General features: G+C 44.5%; 1 protein-coding gene across 21 annotated transcripts in view; it reads left to right on the plus strand.

Moving 5' to 3' along the window:
• PPIP5K1 (diphosphoinositol pentakisphosphate kinase 1) overlaps positions 1 to 21,421 on the plus strand; it is a 1,366,868-nt gene that overhangs the window by 232,539 nt on the left and 1,112,908 nt on the right. For all 21 annotated transcript variants that reach the window (XM_078683299.1, XM_078683308.1, XM_078683288.1 and 18 more), the window contains one exon: positions 15,853 to 15,938. In XM_078683299.1, the coding sequence (XP_078539425.1) occupies positions 15,853 to 15,938 (86 nt within the window). The remainder of the gene's footprint in view (positions 1 to 15,852; positions 15,939 to 21,421) is intronic.

Raw genomic sequence — 21,421 nt, forward strand, 5'->3', positions numbered from 1 at the left:
AATTGTTCTGCGTTTGAGGTCTCAGAATTAATTGGTTAATAAACTGACATCAGCACACATGGTTGGCGCTGCCGCCACAAGACACTGTGCTGCCACGAAGTCAGATGGTGCCACCTGTTGGGGTGTGGGAGCTATTGCAGAGAAACATTCCAGATCCAGTCTGGCACCTCAGAGTATTCAATAGTTGAGGAATCTGCTTTAAATAGAGTATCCACCAGAAAGAGCTTTATCAAGTCACTTGTCCCAGCTTGTCGAGAGACTGAGGAAGTTCTGGCACTTGCCGATAGAATCCTTAGGATGATCACTAGCTGAAACTAAATTGTAGTGCTGTGGGCTTGTGGTTTTTCTCTAAGGAGAGAGGGCTATGGTCTGATAAGCTTCCTAGACTCCTGGGGTAAGGCTTGTTCTATGTGTGAAGAAACTAGGGCACTGATCTGTACTCATGCATGTTGAATATCCTGACATTCAAGAAATCCAGGAGAAAGAAAATGTGCCACCACTAAGCCAATGGTGTGAATGAGGCCAAACGGAAACATTTTCATTGCAGAAATTTCCTGGCAAATAACACAGGAACAGCTAATTTAGCTCAGCGAGGGCTGCAGCACAACGATAGTATTTTTCAGTCATGTAATTGTAGAAAATATTAGATTATAGTATGTTTCCCTTTGTGTTCTGGGCTCTTCTCCAATGAAATGGGGATACAGCCTACAGAGCTCAAGGTGACTCTGGTAGTTGGCTTCATTTGTATATGTCGGAAACTGAGATCCCTGAACGCAACTATATGCGTCAGGTAGGTAGCTAGACAAGGTATCTAGACACTCAAGGGACATAGATGAACACTCGCTACATAGGAATTCTTGTAAAAAAACATAGAAACTATTTATTGAAAACTGGGAAGTTTGGTATCAATCTTCTCAGCACATTAAACCCACACTGATGCCAGTATGGGATTTAATGAAAAATGTACACAGAGGGCATCTTAGAGATGTCCCCTGAAAAACGACCTAACACTAGTGTCCAGGCTGAGTGGTTGCTCGCCAGTTGCCACCACCAGACATGTTTCTGGACCCCTGGGTCGAGAACCTGCTACTCTCGGGGGTCTGGAACAATGCACATCCTGGGACGAGGTGCCAAACCTCCTCCCCCAGAATGCGCAGGGTCCACGAAGGGGAAGCTTCAAAGGCTTGCCACCTTTGTGAGCTTCCCCAGGCCTTTTGCTGTTTCCAGCAATTGGTCCCCATCAGCTCTGACCCCCACTTTGGGCGGAAGAACCGGCAGGAAAACCAAGTGAGGAAGAGAGTTGTGGCCACTTTTGCAATCCCAGCCCTCAGGTCGGGGAGGCGAGGTGAAACACAACTGCCAGTCCCCGCCATCTTGCAGATGGGGGACCAAGCCAACTAGAATGAGGCATATGCCCCCCTCCCACTGGAGGGTTGCATAATAGGGGGTGTACCCACCCAAGGAAGGGACCCATGGAGCCCAACCTTTACTTATCTGTAACACCCCTAAATCTAGTATTTAGGGGCACCTTTGAACCTTGCCTCCTCAGACAACCAACAACCAACAACCAAGAAGAGAAGAAGAAGTACCGAACAGGGTATACCTTTGGAAACATGATGGAGTACCTTGTCTGCCAAACATTCTGTCCTTCTACCTCATGTAGAGACAACCGAAAACTTCCTGTGACGGCCTAAGGTGAGAGTCCGAAAAAAATTACTCTCACACCCTAAGGGAAAACTCCTATGGTGTGTGTGGGTCATCAGTTTTTTTATTTTGTTGACCAAACTCCTGCTTCTGGATTTTGTTATTGAAAAACAAAAGTAAAGTTTGGTGAACAGCAATGAAAGTCAATGTGTTGCTGTCAACCATCCATTTTATACATTACAAGGAACCAATTCAATGGCTGTTCTTTTCAGTGTACAGAAATATCTGCTGAGCTACCAATCCGCTTTAAATTTGACACACAGTAGTCCATCAGCAAGGCGGAGGTAATATCCTTTCCCAGTCTGATGGCTGGTGTAAATTCCACCAAAAGGTAAATCAGCCCTTAGTTTTGATACTTTCCTTAAAGTCTTCAGTTTGACATATGTCAGCAAATCAAAAGTGATTGTGCAGACCACATCCCCTGAAAGAAACACTTATATTTAACATTTCCAGACTTGGGACTTTTAGAACAACATTTACTTGGTTAGCTTACCAGGATTTATATTGGTTTATTGAATTCAACAAAATATAGAGCAATGTTTTTAAAAGAAAATGAAAGTCATATTTCCCATTGTATCAAGAAATGGGATGTTAAGGTACCAAAAACACCACTATATAGCCCAAAATGTTCTGGGAAAAATTTTTGTTTTGTAGAGTTGCACCGCAAAACAAAAAAGATTCCTAACCCCAAGTTTTTCAAAAGACTCTGGTAATTGTGCTCAACCAGCCAGCAGTGAAGGGTTTAAGACATATGGAGCAACAAGTAGAATGCGAACCACGATGACCACAGTATATCTAGAGACAGCAAGCCAGTCTAGTAGAAATACTCTTCTTTTGGTGGGGGTGGGGAAATAGCGCGAGCAATTAACTTAAGCATGGAGTTGGACACAATGAGTTATCAAAGCAAGGTAATGTTTAGAGATTTACTAACAATAGCTGCGTCGGATGAAATGAAATTAAAAGGCAATTTATAAAGCACGAACATTCACCTGAAGGTGTCAAGGCGCTAGCTCATCAACTAAAATGAACTGAACGATTCATGGCCATATCAGAGGTTAAACAGGCAGGTCATCAAGGCCTTCCAGAAGGAGGATTTTTGAAACCTGGGAATTATCAAGTTGTGGGAGTGGGAAGAACGAAGATTGCGAGCAGGTACATAAGGCTGTAGTTAGGTTTAAAAAAGCCCGGCCCAATATCATGCATGGCCTTAAACGCGATGCAGAGAACCTTAAACTTAATCCTCCTCCTCACTGGCAACCAGTGTAGTTCCTTAAGCGCTGGTAAGACAGATTTATGTCTTGGGATGTTCATCAAAAGACGTGGAGTAGCGTTTTGCACAATCTGTAATTTAGACAGGCACTTCTTCCGAAGGTTGATAAATAAACCATTACAATGATAGGCTCTAGATAGCACCAGAGCCGCAACCATTAACTTCAGCAGCTCAACCGGAATTAATGGAAGAATCCTTCTCAGTAATTTTAGTGTAAAAAAAGAGAGGGCTGTGACCTGATTGACATGATTTTCGAAAGAAAACCTAGAGTCAAATGTGACTCCCAAGTTTTTCACCTTATTTGTAGGCGTTGGTAATGGGCCCAATTCTAATGGCCACAAAATAGGGCACCAGAAATTAATATGTCCGCCAAAAAGTAGGACTTCAGTCTTACTGGAGTTCAGTTTCAAGCAATTGGCGGCCATCCAATGCCCAACCTGACGAATACAGGAGTTAAACTGTACAGCAGTATCATCAGGGGAGCCTGTCACTGACACTACAATCTGGGTGTCATCAGCATAAGAAATAGCCGAGAAAACCTGCGACCTAATTAACCTTGCCAGTGGTGCAACTTATATATTAAAAAGGGTTGGGCTTAACCACGAACCCTGAGGCACTCCGCATGGCAATGTAAAGTTCGGTAACTTAAACTCACCAAGAGACACAAATTGTTCCCGATCAGATAAAAATTATGTAAGTAAAACAAACGCTTTCTCTTTAATACCGATCTCTTTCAATACTTCCAATAATTTTAGATGGTTCACCGTATCAAATGCGGCAGAGAGGTCAAGCAGCACATGTGCTGCATTGCCTCCTGCATCGACGGTCTTCCTAATCAATTCGGAAGCTCTGATCAGTGCCAATGCGGTGCTTTGATGCATTCTAAACCCAAACTGGTTTGCATCCCAGAAAGCATGCTTCTCAATATATTCTGATAAAACACCACTCATGGCTTTCTCTACATCTTAGCTGGCAGAGGAAGTCTGGAAATTGAATGATAATTGTTAGGATCTGCCCGCTCCAAATTTGGCTTCTTCAATAGGGGTTGAACAGACACCAGTTTCCAATTTGTGGGGAATATGCCCGACGAGAACATTAGAAAACATCTGTTGGGCAAATAATTCTGGCAAGAGATGGAAGATTTTAGGGGGGCAAGGGTCCATTGGGGGGCCAGATTTAGTAGTCTGCAGAAGGCTCATCAGTAGTCAGTGACGGAAAGGACAACAATTCTGGGGGGTCACTGAGGTCTAGGGGGACTGAGGGAATTTCGTTGAATGCACCTGATGCAGCTAACTTCCCATGCGGTGATGAGTTTCCTTAAGCAGGGAGACTGGAAAAACCACTGTAGACTGCCTTGACTTTATCTTGGAAAAATGTGGCCAAAGTGTTACAGAAAGTCTGATTTTGAGGTGATTCTGTTACCTCAGGACATTTGGCCAACTTTTTTACCGTAGAAAAAAGTTCCTTTGAGGAATGTTTTGTAGTTAAAATGGCTGTGGTAAAGTGGCAAGTTTTTTCCTCCTGCACCTATTTTATATACTCCAGCAAAGCTTGTTTGTAGACAGTTCTGTCCTTTGCATTGTAAGAGGATCTTCACTTCCTCTCTAAACTGTGACATTTTTGTTTGCGTAGTCTGAGGTCTTCTGAATACCAGGGTTCCCAGGGTCTTGACCTATAGCTAAATATGGATTTAGCTGGTAACACCTGATCTATTGACTTCCTAAGCCATTCATCAAATGCAGCAGCTGCCATATTCGGATCCTCTATAAAGTTTAGAGTGTTCTGAGATAAGGACTTTTCAAAAATGTCAGCAGTCATCTTATTCCAAGACCGTACATATTTTCGTTGTTTATTTTGTGATTTATCTACCTGTAATTTTTGGAACAGAAGTGAAAACATAACAGCCTTATGGTCTGACCACACAAGCGGTAGCGATGAAAAACATTGTAATGACGTATTACTGGTGAACACCCCATCAAGTAAGTGTCCTCCAGATGCGTACTGCCAATCACCTTCTGCACAAGGCCAAGACTGTTTGCGATATCAATAAATTGCACTCAACCTCTATCTAGTAAGTCCTCAAGATGCAAGTTAAAATCGTCCAAAAGTGTGAAGTCGGATGATTGGGATATTACGTCCAGGTAGCTACAAATATCCTTCAAGAACTCAGCCCGTGGGGCAGGGGGTCGATAACATAGCATCCCATTAAAGGTGTAATAGTTATCTATTTAAAATTTTAAACTGTAAAGATTCCATGGTTAGCCCCGTATTTTTTTAAGTGAATGTTCCTTTCCATACACTACGGAATATAACAGCCAGCTTCATGTCTAAACAGTGTGGGACTGCCATGACTAGATCCGACTCTGAGGATGCCCCCCTCCCCCATGTTTCAGTAATAAAAGCAATGTCGACTGCGTGTGCCTCTACAAGCAAAGCAAACTCAGAGGCATGTTTGCAGAGCGAGTGCGCATTGATAAGTGTACCTGCCACTTTCCTCCTCTCAGCCACTTTGCATGGTGCTTGAAAGGTGCCGAGTGTTATTTGTGATAGTATAGAGGGCTGAAATGAAACAAAACACTCCTTGCACTGAAAACCTGTAATCAAAGTGCACGGGCTATCACCAGCTTTCTGACAGCAGCCCCCGCTCTTATTAAGAGCTCGAAGTTCTTCTCTGGTGTATGTTATCCTAGAAGTAACCAGGGATCTGAAACCAGCAGCAGCCTTGGCCCTAGGCACGGGCCAGGCGCGGACGTGCGCAGAAGGGCTAGCGTTGGCGCGCCATTGGCGCACCCGCTGCGTGCGTCCGCATTGCAGCCATGCTTTTAGCCCCCCTCCGGTTCTGCAACTAGAGCGGTAACATGCCCATGAGTGCTCCTGAGCAGGCGGAAACACTGGAGGAAAGTCTAGCAGTGAATGCCGTCCCTGTTACCTGCCCAGAGAGGTGCAAGTTCTCTGGATTGGGTAGGATTGTTTTTAAAAGTTTTGTAAAAAAGTGCTTACTGTTACTAGTTTAAAAACACATTCAATTCAATTTACAATATTCCCCCCATCAAAAATGACAAGGTGCTATTTTTAAAAAAAGAACAATTTGGTGAAACAAATCAGTTTATCTATCAGGATGATCGAGCTAACGGACCTAGAGCCCAGATAATACCAGTAAAATAAGCAGTCCCAGTGTCCGCTTGCAGGGGTGTGGAATTTAATAAAATATCTACTTGTCCATGGGGCAGGTTGCTTCATAAATCTACTTGTCCTGTAACAAAATCCACATGTCCCTTTGGTTCCATGTAGTGCATTGACAAATTATGGCATTATATAAGAGCTCTGATATAGTTTCTCTTGCTTATGCCAGAGCTCCTACCATAGTAGTGTTTGAATACTCACTGGGGCTGAAGGTAGTGGTAAGCAATAGTTCCAGGGTTAGAAAGCCATTTTGAGTCTGTGCAAACCTACTAACATGCATGTTTTAAGGGTTTTCAACAACTCCTCTCTAATCTTTTCCCATACTGACAAATGTTGGAAATTTACTCCTGACAATGACAGATGTAAACCTTATTCCAGAGTTGGGAAAAAGTGGTTGGAGGGAAAGTATACTTCAAACACTTAGATTTTCACATGAGCAAATCTACACATGCATATTTGCTCATGCTAAAATGCAGTTCACAAATATTTTCTAGGAGTACTATTTATTTATCTACTTCTGTAAATTTTTGGGAATTCACGAAAGCCATATAGCTGCACTTAATGCAAGGACATATACCATGGGTGCCCTTTTGAGACTTTCTTTAATAATTGGGCCCCTAATTTGGTCTGGTGTTAACCATGACCTTTTGCGTTTATTAAAAGTCTGTCTCTCTCTCTGTATTGGCTGGCTTCACTGTGATTGACAGCATTCTGCTTTTTCAGAAGGAGCATATCGGCACACAAAGTAATTTTGTTCAGTGAGAGTAACTACTGTGTCAGTGTGTGCTTTTTGAGACTAAAAATATGTTTTGCTTTTGCCAATGTTTGTTATAATGGTGAGGGCCCGGCAGCTCCCACACCAATAATGGTTTACAAAAACCATGCCAAAACAAGTCACACATTGACAAAACTAAAAAGCTGCCCACCAATTTCAGACCTACTGGCTTTGCCAATGCTTGTTTATTTGTGTTTCCCATAATCTTATTGGAACTGGTTACACTGATTCTCCATTATGAATATTTTTGGGAAATACTAGCATGCATCAAAAACATGTTACTAAATGATGCTGCAAAGAAATGGTACCAGACATTTTACAGTAGTTTAGCAAAATGTTTTTTTCCTGCTTTCATTTTTTTAAATGAACATTTTATTTTGAAATCAAAGTATCATCAATCATGCTTTCAAGCTTCTTCAAATATTTGCATCAAATCAGAGAGCATCCTGGGAGGATTATACATAGCCTAATATTGCTAAACCTTAAAAACGTGTGTGCACGTTTTTATACTGGAAGCACTGTCAGTAGTGCAGTTAGTGCTTACAAGATTTACTTTGAAAGCTTACCCTAATAATACAGGTTTTCAATAAATGAACCATAAATACAAGTTTGAACAGCATAAACATATGAACAGAAAGATTACCTTACCTGCAGACTGTGCTCTTCTATGATCCATAATATGGTACTGCAAACTGGCAGCTAAAGGGTTTGCGCTGCAGGGGTGGGCCTACTTGTCCCAAGGACAAAATACACATGAACACTTGTTGCCCTTGACCCCAAACAATGTCCTGGGCGTTGGGCTATAGTAATTCCACATGCCTGCGCTTGCGACCGTTCTTTTATCCCCCTCTGGCTGTGCAACGAGAGTGGTAACCTGCCCCTGAGTGCTCCTGAGCAGGCGGAAACACTGGAAGACAGGCGAAAGTCCAGCAGTGAATGCCGTCCCCATTACCTGCCCCGAGAGGTGCAAGTTCTCTGGATCGGGTAGGATCGTTTTTAAACGATTGCATTGTTTCATAAGGTGGAATGTAGCTGCAGATGAAACGAGTTGCAAGCGAGCAGCCTTGTTGCAATGTCTGGGGAGCTAAAAAAAAAAAGAAATTTTAGAAAATTTAAACAGACTTCTTAAAGAAGAAAATAAGAAATTAAGGGCCTGATTTAGATTTTGGCGGAGGGGAATACTCCATCACAAACGTGACGGGTATTCCATCCGCTATATTATGATCCCATTAGATCCTATGGAGATAGTAATACGGCATGCTGGACTGCTTCACTTTTGTGATGGGTTATTTCATCCTCCAAAGTCTAAGTAAGGCCATGAGGGACTGGCCTATCAGCCTTGGCACTGAAGGACATTCATTTTCAGGCAGATGTGTATATGCAAGCTAAGAACAGTCGCAGACAATGGCGGACACGGTAACCGCACTCCCCTGCTGTTTGTCACCACTATGATCAGATGAGTGTGCACAAGACAACCCCAGCACCTGCCGTCGTTGGGTGCCAGCTGCTAGGCAGAGAGCGAGAACGAACCAAAAGTTGGAGCGGTGCAGTTCTCTAAAGCAAAGTTTGTTTCTCAATAAGTCATATAGTCTTATTTGTTTTGTCTTGGTAAATCTTTTATTTTCATAAGCATCCAAACAGTAAAAGTTACCAGCCAACGCGCTTCCTTCATATACAATGAATTTCTTCAGAGCAATGGATGAAGTACGATCTTGGGGGCGAAGATCCCGAGTACCCCCTAGTGTTTCCTGTGAGCACAGTGTGGGCTCGGACCAGAAACTGGAGTCGTGGCACAACAAAGTTGCAGGTGCACAAGTTAATTAAGGGCCTCCTTGATCAGGGCCAATAAGCTCTGATTCTGAGTAGATGGCAGCAGCCGTCGTCTCCTTTCAATTTGAATGGAGCCGACGGCTGCTGCCAGCTTCTCAGAATCAGTGCTTCAGTTTCTGGACCGAGCCCACACTATGTTCACAGGAAACACTAGGGGGTACGCTGGATCTTCGCCCTCAAGATTGTACTTCATCCATTGCCCTGAAGAAGTTCATTTTATATGAACGAAACGCGTTGGCTGGTAACTTTTACTGTTTGGATGCTTATAAAAATAAAAGATTTTGACTTATTGAGAAACAAACTTTGCTTCAGAGTAGTGCACCCCTCCAAGATGTTTATATGCGATCAGGTGAAATGCCATCGTGTACAGGGCAATAGAGTCAACGGATGGAGCAGACTGACCCTGGTAAATGACACTTGAATACACGATAGTTGAACCGGGCTGACCCAAATCCCCTTTATCTTTGTATATATGTTAAAAATTCTAATAGTCTTGCAGAGAACTAAAGCTGTCAGACATTTACTTTAATAATATACTTACATCGCTAAATTCTACAGGAACAGTTACAAATATGTACAACTTTACAGTGGAGAAAATAAACAAGGATTATCATTCGGCAAATCATATACATGATTTTTTCAGCGACAGCAACTAAAACCAAAATCCTTGCCTAACGTGGTAATCTGACAACCCGCATAGCAAAATATATTTCCCTACAAGCTCTTACTGAGTGTAAAAACAATTTATCCATAAGGGACTATTGACTTTTCACAATAGGTAAGTCAAGCCTATGCCTCTGCCATAACATGTTACAATAAACAAATCAGATCGATAGCATTTGACATAACTATTCCCACACAGAGAATCAGACGTAAATCATGTAGCCTTATCAGAGGCTTGTTACCATAACCAACCCAGGTCCACTGTATTGAGCGTCAGCTTCATCACAAGACAATCATCAGGTATTCAGTTACTCCAAAAAGCATAAACCAGATACCCAAAGACTGAAGCTGAGGCATGACCTAAAGGATCCACGTTCCAAAAGAAGACCAACCAGAACCAACAAGCATACCAAACCCAGACAAGACATGGCGCCAGCTGCAGAAGTGAAGTGGGAACAAGAACCCTCAAACACATGGGAAATGGCCATAAGATATCAGTGCACCTAGCAGAATGGCTGGAGTACCAGAGCAAACCCAGCAAGGAGTCACATGAGATATACAGTCCATAGGACATGCCGGAGAACACAAGCAATCTGCAATGAGGCTGGGAGCAGATCTCGAAGTAAGTCCAAAGAACCCAACCACAAACTGTAACCCAAAACAGCAAACCGTGGATTCAAATAGCCATCAGCAGAAGTACACAATGTGTGCATGCCTGAACAGATTCAAGGGGAGACCCTGAACCCAGGGTCACTCAAGAACCCACAGGTTAGAGTCCGAGAGGAATGAAGCAAAGACTCCCAAGTAGATTGATAGAAAAGGTAAAGCAAGAAGCCCTGGAACCCTTATACAGGGGTGTGGAATTTATGAAAATATCTACTTGTCCATGGGGCAGGTTGCTTCATAAATCTACTTATCCTGTAACAAAATCCACTTGTCCCTTTGGTGCCATGTAGTGCGGCGACAAATGATGGCAGCAATCTCATTATATAAGAGCTCTTATATAGCCTCTCTGATTATGCCAGGGCTCATACGATGGTAGTGTTTGAATACTAGCAATCCCTTTATGTTGCCATGTTTCGGCAGATCTACATACCGGCTCTGAAGGTAGTGGTAAGCATTAGTTTCAGGGTTGGAATGCCCTTTTGAATCTGTGCAAACCTACTAACTTGCATGTTTAAGTGTTTTCAACAACTCTTCTCTAATCTTTTCCCATACTGAGAAATGTTGGAAATGTACTCCTGATAATGGCAGACGCAACCCTTCTTCCAGAGTTAGGAAAAAAGTGGTTGGAGGGAAAATTAACTTACAATAAACAGAGAGGAAAGAAAGGGTATTTAGAATATGTGCAGGGAGGAAACTCCTGGTCCCCTTAAATAGTATTAAACCACAAATGGAGGAGTACCCCCTAGAGACTAAAAAGCCTCTAAATTCAAAGAAATTTAGGTGCACGTAGTGCAATCCAAACTAGGACAAGCGTTGTCCTTCAAGAAGACCCCTCACTCACCAACCTAGTTGGTGTCATACTTCATCATCGGGGTCCCACCCGAACGGCCGAGTGCCATCCGCGTGTGCTTCGACACCTGACTACAGTGGAGCGGGTATTTCTTTTTTTATATGTGCAAAAAATCTTAGTGAGTGATTTAAAAATTGTCCAATGCTACTCACCCGTTGAATTTATTCTGGAGTGACTGGACAACACATAAAACAAAGTGGAACACCTTTGTCTAATTAGGTAGGTTTCGGTGTTAGACAGACGTGTAATGTATTAAAATAGTGGTCACGTGTAGTAAATTAAAATAGTGGTCTACATGTTTCAACCATGATATAATTATAAGGTTTTCTTCAGGACCAATGGATGTAGTCTGGGTGGTACACACACTCTAAGGCGTGCCCTGCCCTCGACTATTGTGAAAGGAAGAACCACAAAATTGCAGTTCATTTAAAAATATATGTGATGTTCTTCTCCAGGATTCTTGGAAAAAAACTAGAAGCGTTCAGAATGTTAGCTTCATAGGCATCCCGGTTCCTACAGAGGATCGCGCACATAATTTGTGGCTTGATCCTGATCGGTAGATTCACCTATTAGGTAACCTGCGTGGAGCCCTGATGGTTCCTTTCACAATAGTCGAGGGCAGGGCACGCCTTAGCGTGTGTGTACCACCCAGACTACATCCATTGGTCCTTAAGAAAACCTTATAATTATATCATGGTTGAAACATGTAGACCACTATTTTAATTTACTACATGTGACCACTATTTTAATACATTACACGTCTGTCTAACACCGAAGCCTACCTAATTAGACAAAGGTGTTCCACTTTGTTTTGTCCAGTCACTCCAGAATAAATTCAACGGGTGAGTAGCATTGGACAATTTTTAAATCACTCACTAAGATTTTTTGCACATGTAAAAAAAAGAAAAACCCGCTCCACTGTAGTCAGGTGTCGAAGCACACCCGGATGGCACTCGGCCGTTCGGGTGGGACCCCGATGATGAAGCATGTCACCAACTAGGTTGGTGAGTGAGGGGTCTTCTTGAAGGACAACGCTTGTTCTAGGTTGGATGGCACTACGTGCACCTAAATATATTTGAATTTAGAGGCTTTTTAGTCTCTAGGGGGTACTCCTCCATTTGTTGTTTAAAAGGGAAAATTAACTTGCAAACACTCAGGTTTTCGCATGAGGAAATCTACACATGCACATATTGCTCATGCTAAAATGCAGTTCACAAATATTTTCTAGGAGTACAATTTCTTGTCCTACTAATGTAAATTCTTGTGAATTCACGAAAACCATATAGCTAAACTTAATGCAAATACATATAGCAAGGGTGCACTTTTGAGACTTTCTTTAATAATTGGGCCCCTAATTTTGTCTGCCCGTAACCATGACCTTTTGGGTTTATTAAAATTCTCTCTCTCTCTCTGTATTGGCTGGCTTCATTGTGAGTAACAGCATTCTGCTTTTTCACAAGGAGCATATCGGCACACAACATAGTTTTGTTCAGTGCCAATAACTAATTTGGCAGTGTGTGCTTTTTGAGACCAAAAATTATTTTTGCTTTTGGCAATGTTTGGTATAATGGTGAGGGCCTGGCAGCTCTCACATCAATAATGTTTCACAAAATCCATGCCAAAACAAGTCACGTATTGCTAAAACTAAAACACTGACCAGCAATTTCAGACCTTCTGGCTTTGCCAATGCTTGTTTATTTTTATGTTTTCCATAATCTTATTGATACTGGTTACTCTGATTTTCCAATTTTAATATCTTTGGGAAATACTAGCATGCATCAACACATTTTACTAAATGATGCTGCAAAGAAATGGTACCTGAAATTTTACAGTAGTTTAGCATGTTTTTTTCCCTATTTTCATTTAGGAACATTTTATATTGAAAGATAAGAATCATTAATCTTGCTTTCAAGCTTCTGCAAACATTTGCATGTAATCATAGATCATTCTGGGAGCATTATGCATAGCCTCATGTTGCTAAACTTGAAACCGTGTGCATACATTTTTATACTGGAACCACTGTCAGTAGTGCAGTCAGAATTTACATTTACTTAGAGCGTTCACCCTAATAATAAAGGCTTTAAATTAATGAACCATGAATACAAATTTGAACAGCATTAACATATGCACACAAATAACTTAACTGCAGGCAGTGCCCTTCCCTGACCTTTAATGTGGTACTGCAAACTAGCAGCCAAAGGGTTTGTGCTGCAGGGGGTTGGGCCTACTTGTCCCAAGGACAAAATACACATTAAAACTTGTTGCCCTTGACCCCAAACAATATACCCTGGGCGTCGGGCTATAGGAATTCCACATCCCTGCTTATAACAATGGAAAATGGAGAGACAGTGCAAGCCACATAACAAGGAACTGCCTTGCAGTACTGGAGCCCCACAGTAGCTAAAGGCCCAACCTGAGATCCCCAAAGACTCCCGAAGTAGGGTGGCAATGGATAGCAGAAGTACTTGGCTACTACAACAAAGCCACATCAAGAGACAAAAATGGTAACCCCTCCCAAGGACACAACCGTCATCACCCTAGCGATGAACAGGAGGCCGAATAGTCCTGCCTGGTACACTGAAATGCTCTGACCAAATTAGGGTGAGAACAGTAAGACAGCAGACCCTCAGGCAAGAACCAACTTGCAGTTCGTTCTGCATACTTTCATATGAGTTTCTAATCAGATTTCAAGTTTTCACAGTCACTCTTATATACAGAAATTGAACCATGAGCAGTAAAGTGATGGAAGGAAGAAACAATAAATGGAATTAAACACAAGGAAAGTACATTGTGCATTTGCTGAATTATTACATTGTAAATATTTTTAGAACTTCATGGCCCAGAATCCGTCACATGGGTACATGTAAATGAGTACATGATTGTGGGTAGCACAGTATACAGTGATGCTAAAGAAGGACTACTCTATGGCATGCACAAGCCTCTGAGTGTGAAATGTGTCTACAGGTATTTTCAACTCTTGGCTCAATAATTAAACTGGGAAGCCACTAGAGTGCTGCCTATTTCTTTGAAAATTAAAGCAGTATCTCAGACAGTTAAACCCTTTTTTATTTTATATATATATATATATATATATATATATATATATATATATATATATATATATATATATTCATACAACAAAGGTTGCCCTTGAGGAGCTGCCGCTTACAGAGAGGTTACAGCGCAAATCGCCACAGGTGGCTCCGTTGACAGCATGCCCCACAGCTCTTCATAGTGCCATACGCGTTTCGAGCGTGTTAGCCGCTCTTGATCACTGGCTGGCAATGACGAAGGAAGCAGGTTCATTGAAACCATTTAATTTATTTGAATATCGAGTCCTGCCCATGTGGGCGTGGTTACAGGCATTCTGGTCGTGGTAGTCCCAAATTAATGCCATGACTCCCGGTTTCTTGTAAAACAAGTGTGCTGCTGTCTTGCGTCATTAAAATATATTTATCCTTGTTAGGTGAGGAGCGATGATTGCACCACTGTCCGCAGCTCCAATATCTACCTGTGGCTGAGGCCCCCTCTGTTCCAAAAAGAGTCCGTGAATCACAGCTCTCGGGATCCGCATGCAGCGGCAGGACAGCTCCGCGACCGAGCCAGCCGCTCATAAATTCATACAACAAAGGTTGCCCTTGAGGAGCTGCCGCTTACAGAGAGGTTACAGCGCAAATCGCCACAGGTGGCTCCGTTGACAGCATGCCCCACAGCTCTTCATAGTGCCATACGCGTTTCGAGACTACCACGACCAGAATGCCTGTAACCACGCCCACATGGGCAGGACTCGATATTCAAATAAATTAAATGGTTTCAATGAACCTGCTTCCTTCGTCATTGCCAGCCAGTGATCAAGAGCGGCTAACACGCTCGAAACGCGTATGGCACTATGAAGAGCTGTGGGGCATGCTGTCAACGGAGCCACCTGTGGCGATTTGCGCTGTAACCTCTCTGTAAGCGGCAGCTCCTCAAGGGCAACCTTTGTTGTATGAATATATATATATATATATATATATATATATATATATGTGTGTGTGTGTGTATGTACATATGTATGTTCCGCACTCAAAAGCTGTTAATCAATTCATACTTTGCTTGCAACGAAACCGGAAAACGCATTTCAGCCTCTTGGCCTTCCTCATTGTCAGTTAACATCTCTACATTCCACATTTTATTCCGTGCAGATTTCATTGGGCAGCTCCCTAAACATAAATAATGGACTACCGATGCGGTCTCACACCAAGCCATGATTAACATCGCAGCCATTTTGTAGTGTCTCTATTACCTTTTCATCTTAACCAAATTTATACTTAAAGAATGTATTCCTTGTTTGTGATCTTAGTTTTCAGGGCTCATTGTATCAGGAACAGCATCCTATTATGGGCTAAAACCTGCGGTGTTAATTATAGTTTGGTGTGAGGTCGCATTGGTAGTCCATTATTTATGTTTAGGCAGCTGCCCAATGAAACCTGCACATAATAGAATGAGACAAATCTAACTATAACTACTGAATATCTATGGTTTTATGTGCGTGAATTCTGAATCTAACTACAACGTCCCTCTAACCTTGTTTTTTGTGTGAATTTTTAAGATTTTTGAAATTCTGTTTCCTAAGTATAATTTCCATGTAACTTTTTGTTTTTCAGTGAATATGTATATATAGTTTTTTTTTAAAATTGTTTAAATCTTATGGCAGAAAAATATATTCATGGCCATCTAGCCATCCTTCATTGCAGCACCTAGTCGCTCATTTTACCTTGGCTGTTCCTAGAGCTTTGCTACCATGTGTGAGTTCAATTCTTTATTCATTGAATTTTTACAGAGTATTTTCTACAGCTCATGATGAATGTTACATTATGTGTTTCTTGCTTTTTTACTTACCTTATCCATTATCGATGACCTCTCTTGCAGAAGGGAAGTGTACCGAATCCTGCAGCAGGAGGGAATAGATTTACCACGCTATGCAGTGTTGAACAGAGATCCTGACAAACCAGATGGTAAGTGTAACTAATTGTGGTTGCAGATTACTTTCATCCTTCTAAAAGAAACAGAAATCAGTCTTAACAAGATGTGGCAAAGTCAGAAGGTCAAGCCTGTGATACCGGGCGCAGACCTATTGACTTTGGCAACACATTCTTTGAATGTGTTTTGTTTTTTATTAAAAGCCATTCCTAGATGGCCTCCATTCATGGGTATGCACTGTGACTCGTATAATGTATACTGTTTTGTTTTTTAAAAGTAGTTGTTATTAAAAAGGCCTAGTTCTCCTGTCCAACGATTTTGAAATGATCAATCAATGAGTCAGGGGAATTATAAGCGCATAATTCACCCGTGAGGGTCTCAAGGTGCTGGGGTGAGGGGGGCGGGGGGGTTCAACAACTCCGTATCAGTCGAAGAGCCAGATCTTCAGAGCCTTCCTGAAGGTGTTCCAGGAGGGGGTACATCTGATGTCGGTGGGGAGCTCGTTCCAGGTTTTGGCTGCGATGTAGGAGGAGGATCTTCCCCCTGTTCTGTCTCTGAAGATTCGCGGGGTTTCGGCGAGGAGGACGTTGGCGTAGTGGAGGTTTCGTTTGGGTACGTGGAGGGTGGTTCTGTTGTTGATGTATTGGGGTCCGGTGTTGTGTAGGCATTTGTAGGCGTAGGTGAGTGTCTTGAAGGTGACTTTTCTCAACGGGGAGCCAGTGGAGCTTGCGTAGGTGTTGGCTGATGTGTTCATGTCGCGGGACCCCCGAAGACGAGTCTGGCGGTGGTGTTCTGTATTGTCTGGAGCTTGCGTAATAGAGATTTGTTGATGCCGGCGTTGAGGGCGTTAATGTAATCCAGCCTTCTAGTGATGAGTGCGTGGGTGACTGTTTTCCTTGCTTCGGGGACATCCATTTGAAGGTCTTACGGAGGATGCGGAGGATGTTGAAACAGCTGGAGGTGACAGCGTTGGCCTGTCAATTCATGGAGAGGGAGGAGTCCAGTATCATGCTGAGGTTCTTGGCATGGTCCTTGAGGGTAGGGGGTTGCCGAGGGTGGTGGCCCACCAGGAGTTTTTCCATGCTGTTGGGGTGGTTCCGAGGACGAGGACTTCCGTCTTGTCTGAGTTGAATTTTAGGCAGCTGTTGCTCAACCAGGCTGCAACGTCCTGCAGTCCTTCCTGGAAGTTGAGTGTGGTGTTGGTGGGGTTCTTGGTGAGGGAGAGGATGAGCTGGGTGTCGTCGGCGTGGGAGACTATGCTGAGGCCGTGCTGTCGGACGATGGCGGCGAGGAGAGCCATGTAGATGTTGAAAAGGGTTGGGCTGACTGATGATCCCTGTGGGACTCCACAGTTGATTTCCATGGGTTTGGAGAAGAAGGGTGGCAGTCTGATCCTTTGTCTGCTACCTGTAAGGAACGATGTGATCCAGTCGAGGGCGGCGCCTTATATGCCGACGTGGTGTAGTCTAGCTGCGAGTGTGCGGTGGGAGACTGTGTCGAAAGCTGTTGATAGATCAGGTAGAATCAGGGCCTTGGTCAATGAGGGTGCGGATGTAGTCAGTGGCGGCGAGTAGGTCGGTCTCGGTGCTGTGGTTGCTTCGGAATCGGGATTGAAAATGGTTGAGGATGGCGTTTTCTTCGATGAACCTTGGCAGTTCTGCGTTGACTGTCTTCTTGGTGACTTTAGCTGCAAAAGGGAGGAGCGAGCAAGATGGGCCAGTAATTCTTGAAGTTAGTCGGGTCTGCTGAGGGCTTTTTGAGCGCGTTTCCTGTTGTCGGGGAAGGATCCGGTTTTGAAGGTGTTGTTGATGGTGCGTAGCAACACAGGTGCGATGGTGGTGGCGACTCTGTGGTATATGTGGGGTGGGCAGGGATCTGTGGGGGCCCTGGAGTGGATGCCTTCTCTGCTCGCAGCGGTCTCCTCTGTCGTGATCGCTGTCCAGGCGGAGATGGTGGTCTGGGTGGCGTTGTCGACGGGCTGGGTTTGGCGTATGGTCGTTGAAGTTGTGGTAGAGGTTCTTTATCTTCAGGTGGAAGTAGGATCCGAGTTTGTCGCAGAGGTCCTGGGAAGCGGTGATATCCGTGGATTCGCTGCATGGTTTGGAGAATTACTGATTGATGCTGAAAAGTTCCTTGGAGTTGCTGGAGTTAGGGATTCTGTTGTGGATGAAGGTCCTTTTGGTGGTTCTGTTGCGTTTTTGGTATTCCGTCATAGCGTCCTTGAAGGTGGTGTAGTTTTCGGGCGTCTTGCTGTTTCTCCAGATCTTCTCCAGGCGTCTGCAGATGGGTCTAGTTTCTTGGAGGTTGATGGTGAACCAGGCGGCTTTCCTGGGGCGTTGCTTTTCGAGGTTTTACAGTGGGGCAAGCTTGTCTGCGCAGTTGGCGATCCAAGTGTGGAATTCCCTGGCCGCAAGATTGGCATTGGTTGCAGCGGAGGGGGTGCTGCCCGTGAGGGTGAAGCTGAGTTGTTCCTTGGTGACTCTGCTCCAGGTACTACACGGGGTTTGATAACGAGGAAGTGTACGCAGCGGTGGTCGGTCCAGGGGGGCTGTGTGGTGTGGCTGAAGTGGACGCTGTTGCCGCCAGCGAAGATGGGGTCGAGAGTATGTCCTGCCTTGTGGGTCCATGTGGTTGTTTCAGTCTGATGTTGGCGAGGTTGTTGCGGAGGGCGGCGGTGTTGGGGTCGTTAAGGTTGTCGAGGTGGAAGTTCAGGTCTCCTATGAGAATGTAATCCGTGGCGGCGATGGCGTGCGGGGCGATGAGGTCGGTGATGGCATCGAGGGACGGGGGTATGTAGGCGAGGGTGCCGTGGAGTGTGGAGTTAGAGCAGGTCTGGAGCTGGAAGTGCAGATACTCAGCAGGGCAGTTTTCGCTGGAGGTGGTGAGGTGGAGGGAGTTGTTGTGCGCAATGGTGATGAATCCTCCTGGGTTGTTGGGGCGGACCTTCCTCTGGATCTTGTACCCGACCGGGATGGCGATGTCGGGGGCCGAGGAGATTCTGGTCCAGGTTTCCGTGAAGAAGGCGACGTCGGGTGAGGGCAAGTCCAGGAGTTTCCAGATTTCCACAGCGTGTCGGTGCAAGGAGCACACGTTGAGGAGGATGCATCTTAGGGAGTTGGGGGTGTTGGCGGCCGGAGCATTGGTGAAGGTCTGGTGGCAGTGGCGGCAGGAGAACTGGCCTGCTGGCAGTTGTCGTTTCTTCCGGGGTTGTGTGCGAGGAGACTGGCTGGCTCGTAGTGGTGTGTAGAGGGAGATCCAGGGTCCCTGGCGCTGGTCGCGGTCGGGTCGCGGATGGACGCAGACGGGCTTGCCTGTGGCTCTACAGCGGCGTGACTGCACAGCGGCCACCATTAAATTAAGGAGGGACGAGAGGCTGGGAGCCGGCAGCGGGGTCTGTCCGGGGGGAGGGGCCTCGGGTGCAGCAGTGGTGAGAAAAGCGGCAGGGAATGTTAAATTAAGTGAATTAAGTGAGGTAAAAAGGAGACTTTAAAGAAAAATACACAGGCAACCAAGTATTTAACAATAAAAGCGGGACAAACAGGCGAAGGCTCAGGGGCTGAGGCAGGCAGGATCTGGGCAGCAGGCGCAAACCTCACCAGGAGGATGATGTTGAAGTGCTGCGGCGTGGGGACGGCACAGCGGAGCTGCTGGGGAGAGAGTTTGACCCAGGCCAATTCAGCCATCTGCAACATAAGATGGACATTGATCAAAGGAATTCAGGCAGGTGGACACCAAGGGTATGGATAGGATCTACTTTTCAACAAGAAAACAGGAAGCGAAAGCTGGGACATCAAAGCAGTGGGGAAAATAAACAGTCCCTCATGCACTTGAATGTGTTACATCAGCAGTGGAAGGATACAATGCATCTGGTCAAAACACAGGGAGCGCAAAATGCTGTGTGGTTGGGAGAAACAGAGAGAAAAACTATTGATTTAGGAGCTAGAAATTGCGGTAGGTAAGAAAGCACTTGAATCATATGTAAAAGGTGAACTTAAAGCTTGTATTCAATACAGCAGGTTTTTGCCAAAAGACACCTAAAGCTTTGGCTAGACAAAGCCAATAGGTTTGATATTTCCATGGTGATGTAGCAAGGCTCAAAATAATTTTCTGCATCAATTTCTGGGGAGCCACAGGGAGAGAGACTGAAGATGGGAAAGCAGAGGAGAGATGAGGAGGAGGAGCAGCAGGAGAGAGCGGCAAGGGACAGGGTGCAACATTGGCGATTGAAGGAGGTGCTTGTGGAACCTCAAGGGAAAGACAGAGGCCCCAGAAATGTGTGCAAAGGCTGGGGAGCACTATTCCGGTAGGAGGTGCTGGGTCAGTGTGGGCAGCACTGTAAAACTTGGGACAGGGAGGGGATCGGGAGGGAGGTGTCACAAGTGTGTTACCACTACTACTGGTCGCCTCGCACCGAATAGTTGGTTGTGGAGTTCTTTGATGCAGTGTATGGCAGGAGACCCATTATGAACCAGCCATGGGCAAGACACTTAAGCCTCTGATCTAGGCTTCAACAAAATTAATCTGCCGTCTTGGAATGGTGTTTGTTGAGAAACTAGGGAGAAAAAGAAGATGCCTACCTAGAAAGTCTTGCATGATTAATACTATCTTAGGGTCAGGCATTCCTAAATAGTACTAATGAAGTCCAATAAGGCAAGCATGTTAAGGTCAGACTTTCACTCGTGCACAAAAGTAAAAATGTAATTCCTGCGGTTGTGAAACCAATGAAAAATATGCATTGACAATGCCAATCATTTTGGCTTTTGTACGATGAAAAAGGGTTTTACTAAGGTTCACTAGCATGCAACACAGATAAAGCATCTGTAGTCGAGAAGAAGGCAAGCTTTCAGCCACAGGGAGACACAACCATTAAAGAGGTAACTGCAAGAAGCTATAACTTGAGCCTGCAAGCTCGGGGTCACATTCCTGAGTACCACCTGTCTGTATGCAATGCCTCTGCCTCATTGGACAAGTAGTAATGAGAATATGCATTGAAGCTTTAATGCACCCTCGATACCGCAACTAACACTACCACTGCACCAACCCACGCTTTACAGTCCGACCTTTCAACTGCAACCACTGCCACTTCACCTACCACAGCACATACACCAGCCCACTTACTAGCCCTACCCCGAACAGAACCCAGACACCAACTGAACAAAACAACAACTTGTATGCACCCTTCTTAACATACGCTCATTATGCAAACACATCACCAAGATTTGGGACCTCATCTCTACCTTCACATACGACATCCTCTTCCTTACTGAGACCTGGCTCAACCCCACGCCCGTGTCTGACATAACCACTGCAATACCTGAAGGATACAGAATCACCCACCGCAACAGCATCAAAAAGCCTGGAAGAGGGATGACCATCATACACAAGGAAGCCATACAATGCACCATCACAAATGACGAGGTCACCCCAGCCATGGAACACCTCAACCTCCGTCTCCAAACAGACCGCAAAACCACCACCAGGGGTACACGCACCTACCTTCCTCCAGGACCACGTCCGA

Source organism: Lissotriton helveticus, chromosome 3_1 (genome assembly GCF_964261635.1).
Source record: "Lissotriton helveticus chromosome 3_1, aLisHel1.1, whole genome shotgun sequence".
Classification (NCBI taxonomy): domain Eukaryota; kingdom Metazoa; phylum Chordata; class Amphibia; order Caudata; family Salamandridae; genus Lissotriton; species Lissotriton helveticus.